The sequence below is a fragment of the Bos taurus genome, chromosome 19, assembly GCF_002263795.3.
Source record: "Bos taurus isolate L1 Dominette 01449 registration number 42190680 breed Hereford chromosome 19, ARS-UCD2.0, whole genome shotgun sequence".
Taxonomy (NCBI): domain Eukaryota; kingdom Metazoa; phylum Chordata; class Mammalia; order Artiodactyla; family Bovidae; genus Bos; species Bos taurus.
In genome coordinates this window covers 28686704-28706264 of record NC_037346.1, presented here as the reverse complement: position 1 = coordinate 28706264, position 19561 = coordinate 28686704, and the positions used below count along the sequence as shown (strand labels likewise).

At 46.1% G+C, this 19561-nt stretch overlaps 1 protein-coding gene across 8 annotated transcripts in view; it reads left to right on the top strand.

The window, feature by feature from the left end:
- The window catches only part of STX8 (syntaxin 8), a 208377-nt gene that overhangs the window by 160553 nt on the left and 28263 nt on the right, over window positions 1-19561 (top strand). The window contains exon 9 of one of the 8 annotated variants that reach the window (XM_024980384.2): window positions 17019-17250. Coding sequence (XP_024836152.1) covers window positions 17019-17088 — 70 coding nt within the window. The 3' untranslated portion in view covers window positions 17089-17250. 8 annotated transcript variants of the gene reach the window in all.

Here is a 19561-nt window from a genome sequence, read left to right as displayed (position 1 = left end):
GAAGGAACCTCAAAGGCTTGCCAGGAACAAACCTGGCAATACTTCTCCAGGAATTGATACAGTGAGAAGCCACGTGACAGCTCATTCATTCTTCATAGATTTTAGGATTGTAAGGAACTGTACTAGAAGTTCATCAGATGCATACCCTGCCTCAAGGGGAAGTAGGACATGAAGGAGATAAGACACGTATCTAAGTATCTCTTCAATACAAGGCAAAATGAGATAAAAGGTATAAGAGGAATACAGGTAAAATGTTACAGGAATTTAAAGAGTGAAGAGGTGACTTCATGCAAGCGTGCATGTGGAATAAAGGAAATTAAAACAGACTTGTTGAAAGACAGCAGACTTAGACAACCTAGATGAAGGGGAGGAGAGGGCATTACTCAGATGAGTCCAGGGTACAAGGAGAAATTTTTCTCGACTGGAGCCAGAATTTCCAAGATGCTCATTGTGTGTCATCATAAAGTGATACTCCTGCCTTAGAACGTTGCTTCATAATTGAAGCATAGGTTTTCTCTGACCACTCGTTGCTCAGTCGAGGATCTTTATTCTTCCACCAATTTTTATATCTCAGAACCACAAAAATATAGCTCCTCCATTCCTGCCCTCCTGTTATTCCACCCAGGGAAGCCCATGCCACATGAAGTCAGCTTCTCCTTTCCAGCCTCCTCTGGCAGATAGTTTCTGGTTTTCTTTTTTAAGATTTTTTCAGTGTGGTCCATTTTTAAGTCTTTATTGAATTTGTTACAATATTGCTTCTCTGTTTTATGGCTTGGGTTTTTTTTTTTTTTTTTGGCTTGTGGGATCCAAGCTCCCCGACCAGGGATCGAACTTGTGCCCCCTGCATTGAAAGACAAAGTCTTCACCATGATACCACCAGGGAAATCCTAGGCAAAGAGTTTTGATCAACTCCCTCACCGCCCACTTCAGCCCCCTCCTAACTCTCCTCCCTGAATTACAGAGGTTGGAAAGTTACGAGCTACATTTCTCAGACTCCTTGCCACTGAGATTCCACATCTTTCCTGGCTTCCACCTTAAAGATGTGAAAATAGCAGTGACCACCGTGAGGTGTCAGCGAAACCCTAAGAGACCGGGTCTTCTGGTGGGCATGGGCTTGGGAACGTTCGGCTGTTGACGAGGAGCCCAGCTAAGATCGGAGGGCCAGTTCTTGTCCTGTGTGTCACGTGACTGGCTGCTGCAGCAGTGGTGCCCACCTGTCACCTCATGTGTTTGGCCCTCTTGGTCCCAGTTATATATCCTCCAGATCTGGTTTTCGGCTTGTGCTGAAGATCTGGTGCTCCTTTTTTTTTTTTTTAAGCCCCCTTTGCCCAACCTAGCTAGAGTGACTATTGTCATCAGCAACTAAAACCCCATTGATATGATCTGTCTTGACCTTCCAGCCACCCACCATTGCTCCTTGAGGATTTGGGTGCTCAATCCCCAGTTCTCTCTTACTCTGCTTCTTGCCATCCTGCAGTGGGATGACCCATCCACCGTTCTAGCGTCATCCTTTCTCCGTCTCCATGGCTACAGCCTGGCGTCTGTATATCTGGAGTGGAATCACCTGTAAAAGTTTCTCTGCCTCCTCTCATCCCTCTTCCCCACTCCACTCAGAGCGCCCTTCAGCCTCACCATCCCTCTCCTCTGACATGTCAGTGAAGCTTCCTTTCCCTGGAAGCCCCGACCGAACGAGTATTCATCTCAGCCACACTCCTGCCAGCACTCAAGTGTCCCACCCTTTGGACCTACCTGTCCATTTGTTGCGGAGAAGGCAATGGCACCCCACTCTAGTACTCCTGCCTGGAAAATCCCATGGATGGAGGAGCCTGGAGGGCTGCAGTCCATGGGGTCTCCGAGGGTCGGACATGACTGAGCAACTTCACTTTCACTTTTCACTTTCATGCATTGGAGAAGGAAATGGCAACCCACTCCAGTGTTCTTGCTTGGAGAATCCCAGGGACGGGGAGCCTGGTGGGCTGCTGTCTATGGGGTCGCACAGAGTCGGACACGACTGAAGCAACTTAGCAGCAGCAGCAGCAGTGCATTTGTTGTCTCTTACGATAACCTTGAAAATGTTCCAGGCTGGTATAGGCTCCCATCACATACTTATTACTAAGGATATCATATGAGTTAATGCTTAGAAAGTTTGTACTATGTTCCTGGTGCTGTTCCAAGCACTTGATTAATAGTCCAAGGAGATGGGAACATTTAATGTCCACGTTGTACAGATGAAGAAACTGAAGCACAGAAAGGTTGAATGTTTTGCCCAAGGCCACACAGCTAGTCAGTGGCTGAGCTGGGATTCAAACCATACCCTACCTGCATTCCCTTAGTCTGTTTTAAAGGATGCCAAGATACCTGTGCATCTTTATGTGGATATTAAGAACATTTTTTCTATGTAACCATAAAATGTGATGAGTATCTCAATGCTAATACCACAACTTGTGGTTTCTAAAAGCTACATCCCATTAATGTATCTGCCAGCCTTCTTTTTTTTTTTTATGAAAAAACATCTTTTTTATCTCGCATGTTATTTCCTCACTGTGCATTTCAAATCTCAATTCTGTTGTGAAATCTGGTGTCATACTATCACAGATAAAACTTTGGGGCAGCTGTTGCATAGCTAGGGTAATGGATGTCCCATGCTACCTACTGAGTCCTCTTCTTTCAGTAGCAATCCTGTTACCCCCCAGTAGTGCATTCTCTTCTAAAGAAAGTCTGCCAACTAGGAAAGGATGTCAATTAGTACTTCCTTCCTCTACTGTCTTCCAAGATAAGTCTAGTGCAGTAGGATCATTTTTTGGCTTCAAAACTCAGACCATGGAGACTTGAACGCCAGCTCAAGCATTAAGACCTGGGACAGGAGACAATCTCTCTAAGCTCCAGGGATTCCGTCTATAAAAGTGAGGATAGCCCTGTTGTAAATTGCATGTGAACAGATCACCAGGGCATACTACCCTCTCCCGCCCCACCTCCCCCATCCAGACTTAATCCCAGCACACTACACTACCCTTTCCTCCCCAAACAAGCACATCACCCATCACCACACCCATAACAGCTCCAAAAATTTTAATAAAGAATTTATAGAAGGTTTCACACTGAGACAGGTTACAATGTAATTTGTACAAAGCAGATCTTCCCTTTAAATTAAATTTTTTTTTAAAAGCGCTGCTTTGTCATCCGCTACTCTTTCCCCAGAAGCACCCTCGGGCTTCGTGGTCAGCCTCCTGGCCCATCCTGGCCCAGGCAGAATCTCTGCAGGTCCTCTGCCCTGTCAGACAGGTGTCGGGAAGCCTAAATTCCTGGGAGTCGAAGAGTATTCATTTAAAAGAGAAGCAGCAGCAGTATTTCACCCTGTTCAATTATTCCACGCAAAGCTTGACTTAGAGAGTTCATGGTTCCTTGACTTGTTTCCAAGAGTGAAGATGAGCGAGCGCTCCGCTCTGGTTTGGAATGCCTCCGGTCGCCGCTGTGCTCCTCAAAGGGAAATGTCATGCCTGTTTATGCCGGCTGTTCACAGTTCAGTTACTGGAAGCAGAAAGTCAGCACTGATACTAACAGCCTCCACAGCCAAGTTCTCTTATTTAGATTTCGGTTATCAGAGCTCCCGGTAGGCTTGTCATTGGGTTGGTTTCTCCCTCCTGCCAGAGAAACAAGGGTTTGTTTTCTGCCTCCAGATCACTTGCATTTATTTCCATTCCTTTCCTGGACTTTTTTTTTTTTCTCTCTCTCTCTCTGAAACATCATTTCAGGCTTTTCGTCAATTTGACTAATAATAGTCAACTTGATTATTGACTAGTGTGTGCTACAAGGAATACTTCCAACAGGGAAGATGTATTTTGTTGCAATAGGCTTGAACACGGCTATTGGTGGCTATTAATCACATAACTTCTATCTGCATGGAGTTTATGGGCTTCCCAGATGGCACAGTGGTAAAGAATCAGCCTGCCAAATGCAGGGGACACAGAGATGTGGGTTCAGTCCTTGGGTAGGGAAGATCCCCTGGAGTAGGAAATGGCAACCCGCTCCAATATTCTCACCTGGAAAATTCCACGAACAGAGGAGGCTGGTGGGCTGCAGTCCATGGGGTCGCAGAGAGTCAGATATGACTGAACACACACAGCACATACAGAGTTTATGGAGTTAATGCAAGGAGGTTAGGGAAGCCCCATGTTTTCCTAGAGTAATCATTTTATTGGCATCAGTGTCTGTACCTCTAGTATTTGAGAAAATTTTTTAAATCTTAAAGTCTGATAACCTGTCCCCCCTCCCCCTTTCCTTTCATTTGCTCCCTACAGGGTGAACCTCACCCATCAGAACTAAAGAACTGTTTGGAAAGTTAAATGAAAATTCATCAGAGTCCTAGTATTTATTGCTTCCCGAGAAGGTTCTTCATTGTAGATCATCCAGGATCCAGTAATGAATGTGTACTGTCAGGGGCCAGGGATTTTGGGGGATGAATTTCCCAGGGTTTAATCATTTCATAAGGCCTCTGAGTGTGACTTTTTCCCCAATAATCTACTTATCTCAGTAATTTACCCCTCCTACTGCCTTGCAAGGAAAATGAGTCTCCCAGGTTGTTTGCATGATAAGTAGCTGGGAATTGTGCGAGCCTTTCAACAAGCAGCCCTGAGTTAATTGTAGCAGCCTGAGCTAATGGTTTCCCATGTTAGTTGGCAGGTTAAGTGAAGAAGAGGGCTTGAAAACACCCTTTATCACAAGTACCACGAATTTGAAAGGCTGCAATCTTAAAAAATGTTTGCTTCGTGGAAGATGTTTTTCCCTTGCAGCATAAATGGGTGAGAAAAATGTCCTTCCAAAGATAGGACTAGCAGTTTTGCAAATAGCTCTGGATGTGGGCTCCCTGGAGGGGCTGGGAGGTTTTTGTTTTTGTTTCTCCAGTGGATCATGCTAATTTACCCCCACCTTCTCTTCTTTTTTCAGTCAAGTCAGAAATTGAAGAATAACCTTGTTCATTGCAAGAAAAATCACTTGAAAAAAAAAAAATACACTTCCTAATACTTTCTGGTTGTACTTTTTTAGGTATATTTCACATGTATCCTTGACATTGTGAGTACAGTCACACACCATCCAGCAAGGACAAAATGGATTTTCTATGCAGGAAAAAAGTTAGAATACAGTTTGCTTTGAGAGGAGGGGGCCAGGGGAGATTCTGCTGGGTATCCTCTGAAGGCAGAGGGGGCTGCATGCCCTTGTCGACTGAAGAGAGGCCCTGGAAGAGGGAAGAACCAGAAACTCCTGCCCTGCTTGGTCAGCACCCTCCCATCCTTCAGATCTCCAGCTCACTCATCCTTCCTCTAGGAAGCCCTTCCTAATCGCCAGGCTGGGGAGTCTCATGTCCCCTAATCCCCAGGCTGGGGAGTCTCGTGTCCGTCTTTCTTTTATACCATTTTCACAGTTGTTATTTAGTCACTAAGTTGTGTCTGACTCTTTGCAGCCCCGTGGACTGTAGCCTTCCAGGCCTCTCTGCCCGTGGGATTTTCCAGGCGAGAATACTGGAGTCGGTTGCCATTTCCTCCTCCGGGGATCTTCCCGACCCGGGGATGAAACCCTACATTGGCAGGTGCATTCTTTACCATCGAGCCACTGGGGAAGTCCATTCATTGTTGTAATTGCAGGGGTTTTTTTTGTATGGTCTTTTTCTCCTCAAAGTTGTACCTCCTATATGTACATAAGGATCCTGTCTGTCTTTCACATACCATTTTACGCTCAGTATCTAAATTCTCAAAAAATATTTCCTGCATGAATGGCTGGATGAATGAGAGCACAGTCGTTAGAGATACTTCAGTGAACACCTTTAAGGTGAGTTCACAGGTTAACTGATGACCGTGCGGGAAGAATTTAAGACTTGTTAAGAGGAAGAGAGAAAGGAAGAAAAGAGTCACAAACCTCAAAAGCAGAAGAGTACTTGGGAGCGAAAAAAGAATGTGTATGTGACATTCCCTGAATAAACTGGCCTTGGGATATACAAAGGAGAAAAGAACAAATGTGAGTGGTCTAAGAAGCAGATGACGGAATAGATCAGCCAGGTTTCCAGCGTAAAATAGATGGCATGTTCATCCAGGTGATTTCCAGGGAGTGTGGGCGGGGATGTGGGACCAGCTAAGAGATGCTGGGGCACCAGGGATCAGCCGCAGTGGGAAGCTATTACTCACTCTTGTCAACTCCCATCCCAAAGGAGCACAAGGGGAAAAACACAGTGTTTCTGAAGCTGACTTAGAGCTAGAACCAGAGAAGAGGGCAGCAGACAGGACGTGTGGATATAAGGGGGTACAGAACTGCAGTGCTGACACGAGAACAAATAAACCAGCCTTTCCCTCTCCTGACCTGGGATCCAGCCAGTGCCTCCATCGGCCAACCCAACAGGAAGCTAGAAAGCAGGAGAGCCCAGGGGATTTAGTGTGTGGAGATCAGCCACCTGTATCCCCAATCCAGAGTGCAGAGAAGAGGGGAAGAAAGATCGAGAGAGGCAAATGGAAAATAACCAGCCCAAAAGAGAATTGAGACTCAGGTTTTTTTTGTTCATTTTGTTGATAATGGTAAGGATCTTTGTAAGTACATAATTGAGGCTTCCCTGGTGGCTCAGTGGTAAAGAATCCACCGGCCACTACAGGAGATGTGGATTCGATCCCTGGGTCAGGAAGATCCCCCAGAGGAGGAAATGGCAACCTACTCCAGTGTTCTTGCCTGGGAAATCCCATGGACAGAGGAGCCTGATGGACTACATACAGTCCATGGGGTTGCAAAGAGTCGGATACACACGACTGAGCAACTAAGCAACAGCAAGTATGTGATTATATACTGTAGTGATTATTTAAGACTGGCCAATGAGTTGTTTTTAAAAGGCCAGCTTTTCCAAATACCTACCTGTAACTTTACTTTTTAACTTTTCAACTTGCTTTTTCTTTTGAATATATATTTTAATGAACAAGATGTACTCTGGAAATTTCACTCCTCTCCTGTCTACTTCACTTCCTCCTTCCCCACATAGTAACCACTTTTACCAAGCTTCTCGTGTTTTCTCCTAGTGTGTCTTTTTTGCAGATTCAAGCAAATATGCATATGTGTGTGTGTGTGTGTGTCATATCCCTACCCCCCACACTGTCTCCTGCACCGAGCACATACGTTATTGTAGGTGTCGAAGGGTGTGTGATACAGCTGTAGGACAGACTCCCACATGCACCAGTTTTGATCAATTTTGCCAGATTGCCCTCTGTAGGGTTCAGTCGTTCCATTGGTATTTTATGAAAATTTCTCCACAGCCTTGCTGAAAGTGTGTTGCTCAGCTTTTGGAATTTTGCCAATCTGATGGATTGGGGGGAAAATTCATTGCATTAGGTTGAACCAAGTGAAGCTGCAACGTGTTTCGATCAGTAACATATGATTCTCAAAGCTCCTAGGACTCTTTCCCTTTGGACTGCAGGGTTCAGTTGTTCAGAGCGTGCACTAAACAAGTCTAAACCCCAAGGCTTGCCGTTCATAGGCAGTCATCATAGATGTATTGGGGTCGTCAGATTTATGGCATGTTGTCATAGGAAGGAGCACTTGTTTCTAGCACACACAAAGTCACTGTTCGGGTTAGTGGTGGGGTTACATCCTCCACTCATTCATCTCTGCTTCGGCTTCATCTTTCCTGCCTCAGACTGGCTTTGTCTCCCTGGTGGAGAACATGACCACTGGCAGCCTCACATTCAAGTCCCCCTTGCTCTGTGGAAGGGTTGCTTCTTGAGAACAGTGAGGAAAGTCGTAGGGAGGTCTTCTTTCTGACCTGGCTGGAATCTTGTATCTATCCCGAAACATGGGTTATTATGTTCAACTTAGCCTGTGGTCCAGGGCACAGGCTGGCTGTTTCCTCTGAAGAGTGTGGAGGTTGGTTGGGGTGACAATTGCTAGGCAGGAAAAATTATAGCTACAGACAAGGAAGATTTGATTAAGTGTAGGAATATGCTATAGTCCCAGATTGGCTGGCTTCAGTTAAATTGCAGAGATGTAACTTTTTCCCCAAGTTGATATATAAATTTCACATAATCTGATTCAGAATTCCAAAGGGAGTTTTGAGGGGGTTACTTGACATCATGATTTTAAAGTTCATCTGGAAAAACAGACATACGTGGTGAGAATAGCTAGGAAAATTTTTGCCCAGTGAAAAGGAATCAGCTTAATTTGTACTATTTTCATCAGTATTATTTTATCATCTATCCTGGGCTTAAAATATGATCCAGTGTTGACACCAAATTTTTTAAGCTTTCCTCCCTGAACAATTTTTATATAACCCAAGGAACTCTGAATTAGGTATCCAGAGATCTAATATCTGATATTCTTACATCACTCAAATTATTCTGTGTATCCGCTGTGCACAAGATGCTGTAGAGTTACATTAGATGCAGAAGCAGACTCCCTTCCCATCCATCACTCCTTCTACATTAGTCTTTTCCAGCCAAAGATGGGTAACAGACATTTTAAGTTTGTCTTTCCTACATATGATTCAGGGAATACGTTTGCCAAAATGAAAAGAGCAGAAAGAAATGCAAAAGATCCGAGGTGCAATTACACAGACACAAAAAATCTTGGCGGGGACTCCCCTGGTGGTCCAGTGGCTAAGATTCCACGCTCCCAATGCAGAGAGCCTGGGCTGGATCCCTGGTCAGGGAAGTAGATCCTGCATGCCTCAACTGAAGATCGCGTGCCACACCTAAGACCTGCTGCAGCTAAATAAGTAAAAATAAAAATATTTCATTAAAAAAAGCTTCTTTGGTTGGTGAAGAGCTTTAGCTCCTGCACACTGTTGAGGGGGATGGTGGATAACATGCATTTTAAACATAAGGATATTTGTGGAATAGCAGTAAGAAAATTGCAGTTGTGCAGAATTTTCCAAAATGCCGGAGCTGACTTGAGCAGGAAAGCATGCATTGACTGCCCTAGCCAAAGGAGGGACAAAGGAGGGGAGAGGAAACATCAGTTCAAAGAATGTTTGCCTGGGAAATAAATGCCGGTCAGAAAAACTGACATTTGTGATTCTGTTTTGCGTTTACAAATGGCGCTCTTCTTGGGAAAGTAAACCCATGATTGAAAAAGAAAGCGGATGTGTAATGCATGAAAATGCCTTTGTAAATACATGTCAGGTCTCATTTCTTTGGCTTTTGAAGCAATTGGAGGCTTTTTCAACTCTGGAAATTTGTTAAAAAAAAAAGTAGGCAGGATAAATGTTTGTCTTCTGTGATGTATGTTCATACCATACCCAAGTTCAAAGTTCTTAACGAGATAACTGCTTCGGGGTCTCTTCATCTCCAGGTGCTGGCAACGTTAATTGATGGAGACAAACCTGAGCTTAAAAGTAAAGGAGTTTACATTGCATTCAGAGAAACAGAGAACTTGAAAGGAGGGCTTCTAGAAAGAAGTCACCATGCTCCACTGACTGGAGGCACAAGTAGTGTAATCAGCGTTCAATAGCGTTAAGAATGAATGCGGAAACGGGCTAGTCCCCTCCTCCCTCCAAATCCTGGGGGTTTCGCAGCTCAAACTCAGTCCCCCAGTTGGCTTTGTACAGGAAGGGCAGATATGGTAAGATTGTGCATTTCTAAGGAACATATGTTTGGAATTAATCAAACCACATTTGCCCTAGCTGAAGCTGGAGTTCAGGAAAACGTGGACAACCCTGGTGAGATCTGAATTCAGGAGGAGAGGTCATGGGGCCCGTGCTAAAACCCACGTCGGAGAAAGCTCATCCCGGCCACCAGGGCACCTGAAGCCCCAGAGCAGATGTGAACCCAATCTGGCCTCAGACGGCCAACCCCCAGGCCAAAGGGAAGCGACCTTCTTCAGCTAACGGGGAGGGAATGAAAGTGAGAGAGAGCCCGCGAAACACCGACCAGAGAAAAACCAGGTGGGGAGGTGAGCCCATCTGGCTAATTGGTCACAGGCTGTAAATCCACCCCCCACCCCCCGCTGCACCCTCCGCGAGCATCTTTCTTTTAAGCCACATCTGCTGTGGCTCCTGAGAAGGACCTAGGTCTTCAGAGGAGAGGCAGAAGGACATTTGCAGGGGTGGATGCCCCTCAGTTTTGGGGGGCTTTGCGGTTGGTTTGTTTGTTTTCCAGCATTTATTTGTTTGGCAGCATCGGATCTTAGTTGTGGCTCATGGGATCTCTGTCGCGGGGCTGAGACTTAATTGCCCCGCGGCATGCAGGATCTTAGTTCCCTGACCAGGGACCAACCTGTCCCTTACCCTTACCCTTCTTATGTGGCTAAGAAGTCACATATGCTGAAATCAGAAGGGTTTTTCCTCTTCCTCTCTCAGGTACCAAGGAAGCTTTTCCAAGCCTATTTCATTGCCTCCTTCAGCCCTGCTTTAAAACGACAAGCTTGTCTGGCATTTTAAGTAGATGAAGAATCTCTCCATTAAACTGAAGTGGCGGGCAGGGTGGCAGGAATGAGATACATCCATCCTTCAGAAGTGTTTTGTCATTAAATCCTCACACCCACCCAGTGTGACAGACACTATCATTATCCCCACTTACAAGCTGGAACAATTAGGAAATTCATTGAGTTCTTGACCACTTGTGTGCTCCTCTGTAAGTGTGTTATGCTTCAGCAAAATTTACGTTTAAGAAAATGAGGCCATTTCAGCCCCAAGAAGTGAAGTAGTGGGCCCCCCAAGGTCACCTAACTGGTATTAACCCTGATGTGAGGGTTCGGCCGTCACCTTCGTGTCACTGTAGAGTCCACGCCACACATTTCATGGTAAATAGTTCACATAAGTACCTGTATTTGCAAGCTCTTACACAGCTAATCCTTCATTTTGTCACTTCTTCATTATCTAAGAAATGTCTCTTCTTTCAAGGGGTTCAGAGTCTAGTAGGGGCAGACAGACTTTTTTTTTTTTAAGTCAATAATGTGTTACAGGGTTCTAAGATATAATCTCTTTATGGAAGGGGCGCGTCAAGGAGGAAGTGGCCAGGGTAGAAGAGAATGACCTCACGGAAGAGGTTACTTGGAGTGTTGAAAGATAAATAAGAGGGTCAGGGCGTAGCAAGGTCAAGGCTCCCATGGTCGGTCTGCTTGGGCCACCGTAACAAAGGGCTGCAGACCGACTGGCTTTAGGCAACAAGAATGTATTGTCTCGTGGTTCTGGAGAAAGGAGGTCCAAGGTCACGGTGCCAGCAGAGGTGGCCTCTGGGGAGACCTGTCTCCTGGAGTTGCATATGGCTGCCTTCTTTGCTGTGACCTCACATGGCCTGTCCTCTGTGAGTACACAGAGAGAGAGAGAGAGCGAAGTCGTCTTCTAAGGACATCAGTTCAGTTCACTTCAGTCCCTCAGTTGTGTCCAACTCTTTGCAATCCTATGGACTGCAGCACACCAGGCTTCCCTGTCCTTCCTATGTCTAAGGACCTATCAGATTAGGTCCCCACCTATGTATGACCTCACTTAACCTTCCAGTTGGTTGGTTGTTGTTCAGTCACTCAGTCATGTCCGACCCCATGGACTGTAGCACGCCAGGCTTTCCTGTCCATCACCAACTCCCAGAGTTTGCTCAAACTCAAGTCCATTGAGTTGATGATGCCATCCAACCATCTCATCCTCTGTCGTCCCCTTCTCCTCCTGCCTTCAGTCTTTCCCAGCATCAGGGTCTTTTCCAATGAGTTGGCTTTTTACATCAGGTGGACAAAGTACCGGAGCTTCAGCTTCAGCGTGAGTCCTTCCAATGAATATCCAGGGTTGATTTCCTTTAAGACTGACTGGTTTGATCTCCTTGCAGTCTGAGGGACTCTTGAGAGTCAAGTTTGGTTCCACTGTCTGTCGGATTATTTTCATCTGCCTTGAAAATAGTCTCCAGGCAGTTGACTTGCCAGCCAGGTAGAAGGCCCATGCTTAGGGAGAGGGTCAGCGGCCATGACCTTTGAATACCTAGCGATGTCTGAGGACTTAGCACAGTAGCTGAGAAGCATATTCTGAAAAAAGAGCCCAAGGATGGCCAGCTCAGAAGGAAAGTCTGCCCTTTTCAAACCAGCCTGCGGTAGTTAGGCGAGATGATGTTACAAGCCCTGGTCAGCTGAAGCCAGCAGTGAGAGCTGCGCTCCCAAGGGGCTCAGTGCGCAAGTGAAAAAGGGGGAGTTCTCTTTCAGGGGGCAGTGAAAGGAGGAAACCTCATCCTACAGGCCTCACTGGAGCTCAGTCTTTTGCAGGTAGCTCGCGAAACCTCTGAGTGCTTTTTTTCCTCTTTATTTTGTCTGCCATATGATTATTTTCTGAAATCTGTGTCTTGTTATGAAAGAGACAAGTCGAATAAACAGATTCTATTTTTGTCCAGAGCCGTGGCTCCGCCAGGCGTTCCAAGTCTGAACCAGGAGGAGCCCTTTGGGTCCTGCGCGCCTGTTAGTCTCTCTCCGGCCACACGGTGGCGACACATCTAAGCCACAGGGGTGGGTCTCAAAGCCCACGAACAGGGAAGTCCCGGCGCCCTGCACCAAGGTTGGGAGTGTGTCACTGACTTTCTCTTGCCCTTGTAAGAGGCAGGTTCAGTGTCCACTTACTTGTCATGTTTTTCCTTTTCCTTTGACCACTGAGCAACTGAGGAGTTGCTCAGTGGACGGTGGGCAGCATCCATGCCCCTCTGGCCTGGTCCTCCTGATTCACACTGCTTCTGCCCACAGCTCTAAGTCCCGTTCCCAGATTCGAGTTCTGGTCCGCTTAGCTGCATCCTGCCTGCACTCCGGAACACACAGACATGTGAGGAGAACAGCCCTGTTTCCCCTTAGTTCAACTAAGGCAAGGCTGGAGGATTGCAGTGAGAACTACTGCTTGGAAATAGCAGCAGAATATACACAACAGGTTAAATTAGATGGATAAGTTCACAGAGATTGGCTTGCAGACCAAGACTTGGGGATAAAATAGCAAAACAGTGAGCAGTGAAGACCAGCTGGCAAGGCTTGTGGACCATCCAAAGCCACCTCAGGATCCGAGGATCTTGTAGGGCAAACTTAAAGATAGCCCAGCTTCTGTCCCAGGGTAGATTTTATTTATAATTTGTAACCTCTGTGTCATGAAAATGTGGAGTAGCTTACTATAAGACAGGGTGCGCATCTGTGTAAAGTCTCAAAGCTGCTAAAGGAAGAAATTTAAATCGAATTTACAAGAATGTACGTAGAATTTATCAAACCAATAAACTGAGACCACATTGAAAGTGAAAGTTGCTCCGTCGTGTCTGAGTCTTTGTGACCCCATGGACTCTACACAGTCCATGGAATTGTCCAGGCCAGGATACTGGAGTGGGTAGCCATTCCCTTCTCCATCTTCCCAACCCAGGGATCGAACTCAGGTCTCCCGCATTGCAAGCAGAGCCTCGCCAGCTGAGCCACCAGGGAAGCCCACGTTGGAGCCTTAAATTTAGCACCAAGACTAGAATCCAGGGAAACATAACACAACAAGGGAGACAGGATATGTGACACAAGACACCATCTAATAGGAAAGAAACAAACTTTTTCCCAAGAAAGGCAATCTTGCTCCTGGTACCAAATATTTATCACTGTAACTGGAGCATATAATTCAACAGTGATTTTATAGAGCTCACAGCTCTTCTATTTGTTTGATAGCAATATGTGTTTGGGTTGATACTCCATTTAGATCTGACGAAATCCCTGTCTTCCTGGAATTTGTCTCCACACCCACCATGCTGTGTAACATCCCCTTCTTATTTATTTATTTGGCTGCGTCAATGGGATTAGTTGTGGCACGTGGGATCTTGGTTGCGGTGCTGGGACTCCCTAGCTGTGGCTCACAGGCTCCAGAGTGGGAGGACTCAGCAGGTGGGATCTTAGTCCCCTTAGACCAGGGATCAAACCACGACCTCTGCATTGCAAGTCTTGCACCTCCCAGGAAGGCTTAGCACAGCCTGACAAGAAGGGTATGTTTTCTGGACTGTTCCCCACCTCTCCTTTCCCAAATGGGAGCTTTTGGTGGCATGGTCAAGGTGTTGATCTACAAGTGTATATATGTTGGGCATATGGGAGGTGATTAATTACGAATCGTAATATAGAGAACCATGTGTGGCCTGGATTGAGAAGATGGCCATCCACCGGAAATCCAGGACTTAACGGAGCGGAGCTTCCATGACCGTTCCTCATGATGCGAGGTTTCTCTGCCTTTGGGGAGGAGGTGAATGCAGTTTGGTTTGCACCTGGGAGAGCTGTATTAGGATGTGTGTGTTGTTAGGTTATTGCAGTTTTACACGGGTGTGTGGATCTGTGTGCCCAGACACACGTAGGCTCGCTGGCAGCCCAGGGGAGGCTGTCATGGGCCTGTGCTTCTCTTCTCTGGAGCCCAATACTGTGTTTATTCCATGTGGTCCCTGTTCTGGCCACACCTGCCCTCGCTTCCTGTGCCAAGCCATAGCGGTAGGCATTTAACCCGGACCCCAGTCTGGTGATGAGTCAGAATGACACCTAAGCATGGTTTACAAAGATAGTGGTCCAGGGTGCCTTTCCCAACAGAAAAGGGAGGCCAGCCATTACCTGCCCTGCTAGCCCTCCCACTCCAAAGGGAAGTCCCCTCTCTCCGCTGTTTCTTCTATTTTGCTCCTTGTTTCTAAATAATGTGTTTGTACTAATACTACTCGATTGGATTGCAGTTCTGGGTGTTGTCTGTGAACTTCCTGCTGTGGAAGACGTTGCACTTACACTTTTCCTCTGTGCCACCAACAGCATTAAATCACAGTTGTCAGTTAAATCACTACTCAGCATTTTCATCTCAGCTGTATTAAATATTTTTTTGGTGGTGATGCCAGGGAGCAAACTCAGAATGTATTAATGTTTTTAGCTGAACCATGTAGCTTACTATAATCAGATTTCCTTTCTTACACACTGTTTCATTCTTCCTAAACTTACTGTTATTTTTTCCTCCTTTGCTATTCATAATGCTTGCCCTAAATTACTTCAGCGCTGAGAAATCCCTATGGATATGGTGAAAAGCACATCAAATGACCTGTCTTTTTAATGTTTTCCTTGGGGCTCAGCCCTTTTGTAGCTGAAGAATATCTTTATGCTGCTCCTTGCAGTTGAGCAATTGACCACATCTACAGAACTTTAGGTTGCAGGCAGTTTGTGACTGGAATGTTGTAGGCGTTTTTCATTGTCTATCTTTCCTTGTTGATTCTTGAGCCAGGTTGACCACTGCACTTGGTCACGTGCCCTGTTTTCTCTCAAGAACTTCCCTTTGGCCTGAGTCATCTAGATTTCAGTGGAAGCCTTCCAGTCCAGTCTCCCCTGTACAGCACTGTTGTGTTGGGTACTCGGCCGACCCTTCAGTCTGGAATTCATGCCTTCACTTCTGGGCATTTTTCATTATATTAAAGTCTTGATAATTACCCCCTTGGTTTTTTTCTTTTTTCTTTCCTTCTGGTACATTCATTAGATGGAAATGGGCTTTCTTATTTCCTTATTATCAGGTTGGTCAAGAAGTTTGTTAGCATTTTTCATAAACTATGAAAACCCAAATGAATTTTTACACCAACTCAGTATTTTCTCTCCTCTTTTTCCTGTCTTTGCTTTTTGTTCATCTTGGGAATGTTTCTTCAAAACTTTCTCCTGAAATTTCTTTTTTGCTGCTGTTTTTTAAACTCTCAAGTTTTCCGATTTCTTAAATGTTACTACTGTGTCCTAGTGTTACAGATACAAAGCATTTTATACTTCCGAGCATATTAATGATTGTTTCTTTGCTGTTTTCTTCTGTTCTTTGCATTGTATCTTTTTACTGAATTCTTTTTTCTGTTTTTTTTTGGGGAGGAGTATGTTTGGAGTCTCATTTTTCTCTTTGGTCAGGTATCTAGTGATTCTTGTCTACCCATTAATATTTAAGAATGAAGCACTAAAGAGACATCTGAAAGTTTTATATGCGTGGATGGGGCGTGTAGAGTTATCGGTCTCACAAGAGATTATCAGACAGGGAGCGGGGTCCCCACATGCTGGCGTCTGTAGGTCTTTTCTCGTTGGTTAGTCCCTTTCTGCTGAGAAGGGGCCCTGTGGTCTCCTGCCTGGTGAATAGAGGCTTAGCTGTTAGTGTCGGGGAGCCTAATATTGGGGAGGCCGCATGCTCTTACCTCCCATGTGAAAATGTGTATTTATCTTCTGCTTTCAGCCTCTCAACTCCTCCCTTCCTCCTCCTGCACCTGTCGCCTCATGCTCAGAATCCTCATCCTCTCGTCCCATTCCTCCACTGGCCCTCTTTCCCAAGAGGATAGTGCAGAGGTTGGTTATGCAGGGTGATGGAGGGATGTGAGGTAGAGTGGGTCCTCACGTAATCTTTGACCAGCCCCGCTGTTTTTGGCTCTGTCTTCAGGAGTACCTGGTACTACCATCCCTAGCCTTGAGAGGGATCCAGCCCCATAGCCAACGTCCTCTTCCCACCCCCATCCCTACTCACTTATTTGTTTCAGCATCTCCTCTCAGTCCTTCATCACTTGCCCGTGTGCTTTCCGTCATCCAGCACCGTGTTGATACATCTGATTGGATGTCATTTTCTCCCTTATTATTTTGGATCACGGGTTCATGCCATTTCTCCCCTTAGAGATGGGGTCCTGGGGCAGGGCAGAGGTAACTGTGAGTTTGGCCGTGTTTAACGGAACCAGCCCATTGCATACCTTGTACCCTCCAGTCTTCATTGCAGTCCCTGCTGTAGGTAGAAGTACTCCCTTACCGCAGATAAGGAACCAGGAGTCCCCTGCCCCCACCCAGAGGCAAGGCCCTTTGTCAGGGTCACTAGCTAATCAGTCACAGAGCCAAGGCTTGGGCCCAGGTGTGTCTCTAAAACTCACACTCTTCCAGCCACATCACACTTCTGATTCTCCAGGGCTGCTCACGGATCCCTTCTTAGCACACTGCACTATATCCATCAGGACCACATACCACAGGCAGTCCCAAGGGGCCATGTCGTTCAGCTCACGGGCCTTTTTTCCCCCTTCTTCCCTTTGTTTCCTGAAGCAATTATTTCTCTATTTCATTTAAAGACCTGGCCTCTGCAGCTGCTGCGGACAGCTTAGCGTTGTCTCAAGGTTGAAGACAAGAACCAAGCCGTGAGCTTACGAGCCATCAAACTTGAAAGATGTATTGAGGTGAAATACCACTGCAAAGCCTCCCCACCAAACCTTTTCTTTTTTTCCCCTTAAGTGCCTTTTTTCTTTCCAAAATGAAAAAAGAACCATTTGTACTATACATGCATAATAAAATCCCTCCAGCTCACACACATAAAAATGTTCGGTTCTGGCGCTGCTCAAGACAAGATTTTTTTGGTAACTGCCCACCCCACCCCAACACAGCAGACAGTATAGTCTTCCGAAGCCAAAATAATTGCGTGTCTTACAGCAATACTTTGAGTCAAAGATCAGCGTATGTGTGTGGGCTGAAACACGTGCCTTTCCTTCTCCCCTCCAGAGAAGAATCCTGTCAAATAACATTGTTTTCATACCGAATATTTAAGTTGCAAATGTGAGCCATGTGGGCAGGGGTTTGAAATCAAGACAGCTAAACTGTGAGGTGCTTATGGAGTTCAGCATTTGCAAGAAACATAGTCTGACTTCACGGGGAAGCATGTAAGGGGCGTTTTTCATCCTCTGTATGATCTCGCTTTATTTTTTCCCTTCTTCCTAGCCTTCCCAAGTCCGGTATTTCCCTTGGCATTCTCCAAGAGGTCCGTATAGTTATTGGCAAATGTGAAGCGCAGTGATGCGAGGCTTCCAGAAGTGTGTTGCAGCTTTTTCAGCACTGAGCAAATCAGTCACTTTTGAAGGGAAAATGTGAAGGTATTGTTTGTGTTTAAAGTGTTTGTTTTTCTAAGCACAAGTGCCTTAGCAACTGTACGTGAAGACAGGTTTATTTGAGCAGAATTTGTAGTAAACAGGGTGTGTGGTTATGACCCAGCGATGGTACACCGAAGTGTCTCATTTGCGATTTGCAGGCATGCTATAACCAGGCCGTGGCCTTTCCCAGAGACAGTTTGCCGCTCCGTGTGTTTCCCAAAGGTGATTCTTGCTTCAGAGGACCAGACGTCCACCCATAGGTGTTCTAGATCTGCCCCATATAGGGTCAGGCCCTATGGCCCACAGTGCTTTGGACTGAGCCCTGGCCTCCTGGAGGCAGGCCTTTCAGAAACAGCCCATCCAGTGTAGATCCAGGAAGCAGTTGGGCCTGGGAAGACCAAGGTGTCCCCGATTCCCCCCTTTGGATTATGACTTTATTTTTTCTTGGCCATACCACATGGCCTGTGGGATCTCAGTTCCCTGACCAGGGATCAAACTGGCACCCCCTGCACTGGAAGCTCAGAGTCTTAACCACTGGACTGCCAGGCAAGTCCCCTGGATCATGACTTCAGTTTTTCCTGATTCTGTTGTTTTAAGTCAAGTTTGGCTGCTTATCAGCAATCAAAGAGATGTTTCTTACAACCCAGATGTCACCTGAGGCACTCATTAAAAATGCAGATTCCCCAGGGGCTTCCCTGGTGGCTGAATGGTAAAGAATCTACCTGCCAATGCAGGAGACACACATTCAATCCCTGATCCAGGAAGATCCCACATGCCTAGGGGCAACTAAGCCCATGCGTCACAGCTATGGAGCCCGGGAGCTGCAACTGCTGAAGCCCACGTGCCCTAGAGCCCATGCTCCGCAACAAGAGAAGCCATGGCTGTGAGAAGCCCGTGCACCACAACGAAGAGTAGCCCCCGCTTGCGACAACTAGAGAAAGATTGTGCTTCAACAAAAGACCTAGCACAGCCAAAACAAAAAGGTAAAGAAAATTATTTTTTACAATGCAGATTCCCGAGTCCAGCCCCAGGCTTTACTGAAGCTGGCTCTCCGGATCCTGAGGCCTGGAAATCAACCTTTCCCTCCTAGCTCCAATGACTTCCCCGCGGGTCCGGCCCTAGTCCCTGCCCCCTCCCCCCCCCCACCCCGTGCTTAGGCAAATCATATTATCCAGGACCATATGTTTTTCTTGTTGATAAGGATCACATGATGCTATTATTAAAAATACAGATTCTTGGGCCACATCCCAGAACCACTGAATCAGGATTGCAGGGGTGGAGGGGAAGGGTGACTGAGAAGCAAGGAGCGTGGAACCTAGTATTCCAGAAAACTTCAGATCCTAAGGTTGCCTGCTGGAAACCATCAGAGGGAAGAAACCAAGCCCCATTCGTGCCTGTGAAAGACTTTGCATATATTAATAAAAACGTAAAACCAGTGCGGGGGATTCCCTGGAGGTCCAGTGGTTAGGACTTGACACTTGCAGTGTCAAGGTCCAGGTTCAATCCCTGATTGGGGAACTAAGATTCTGCAAGCCACACAGCTCAGCAAAAAAAAAAAAAAAAAAAAAGGTGAATGACGGAGAATAACCCAGGGAACCAGGGTCTTTGGGCCCCTGACAAATCACATCAGAACTTCTCAGAAGTTACTTTTACCTGTTTCATTCCTAACAACTTTTGAAGCTTTCTAATTCTGCTAAGTTGAAGTCAGAATATAAAATCGGTCCTTATTCTGCCGGTTAAAAAATTAGTGCTGG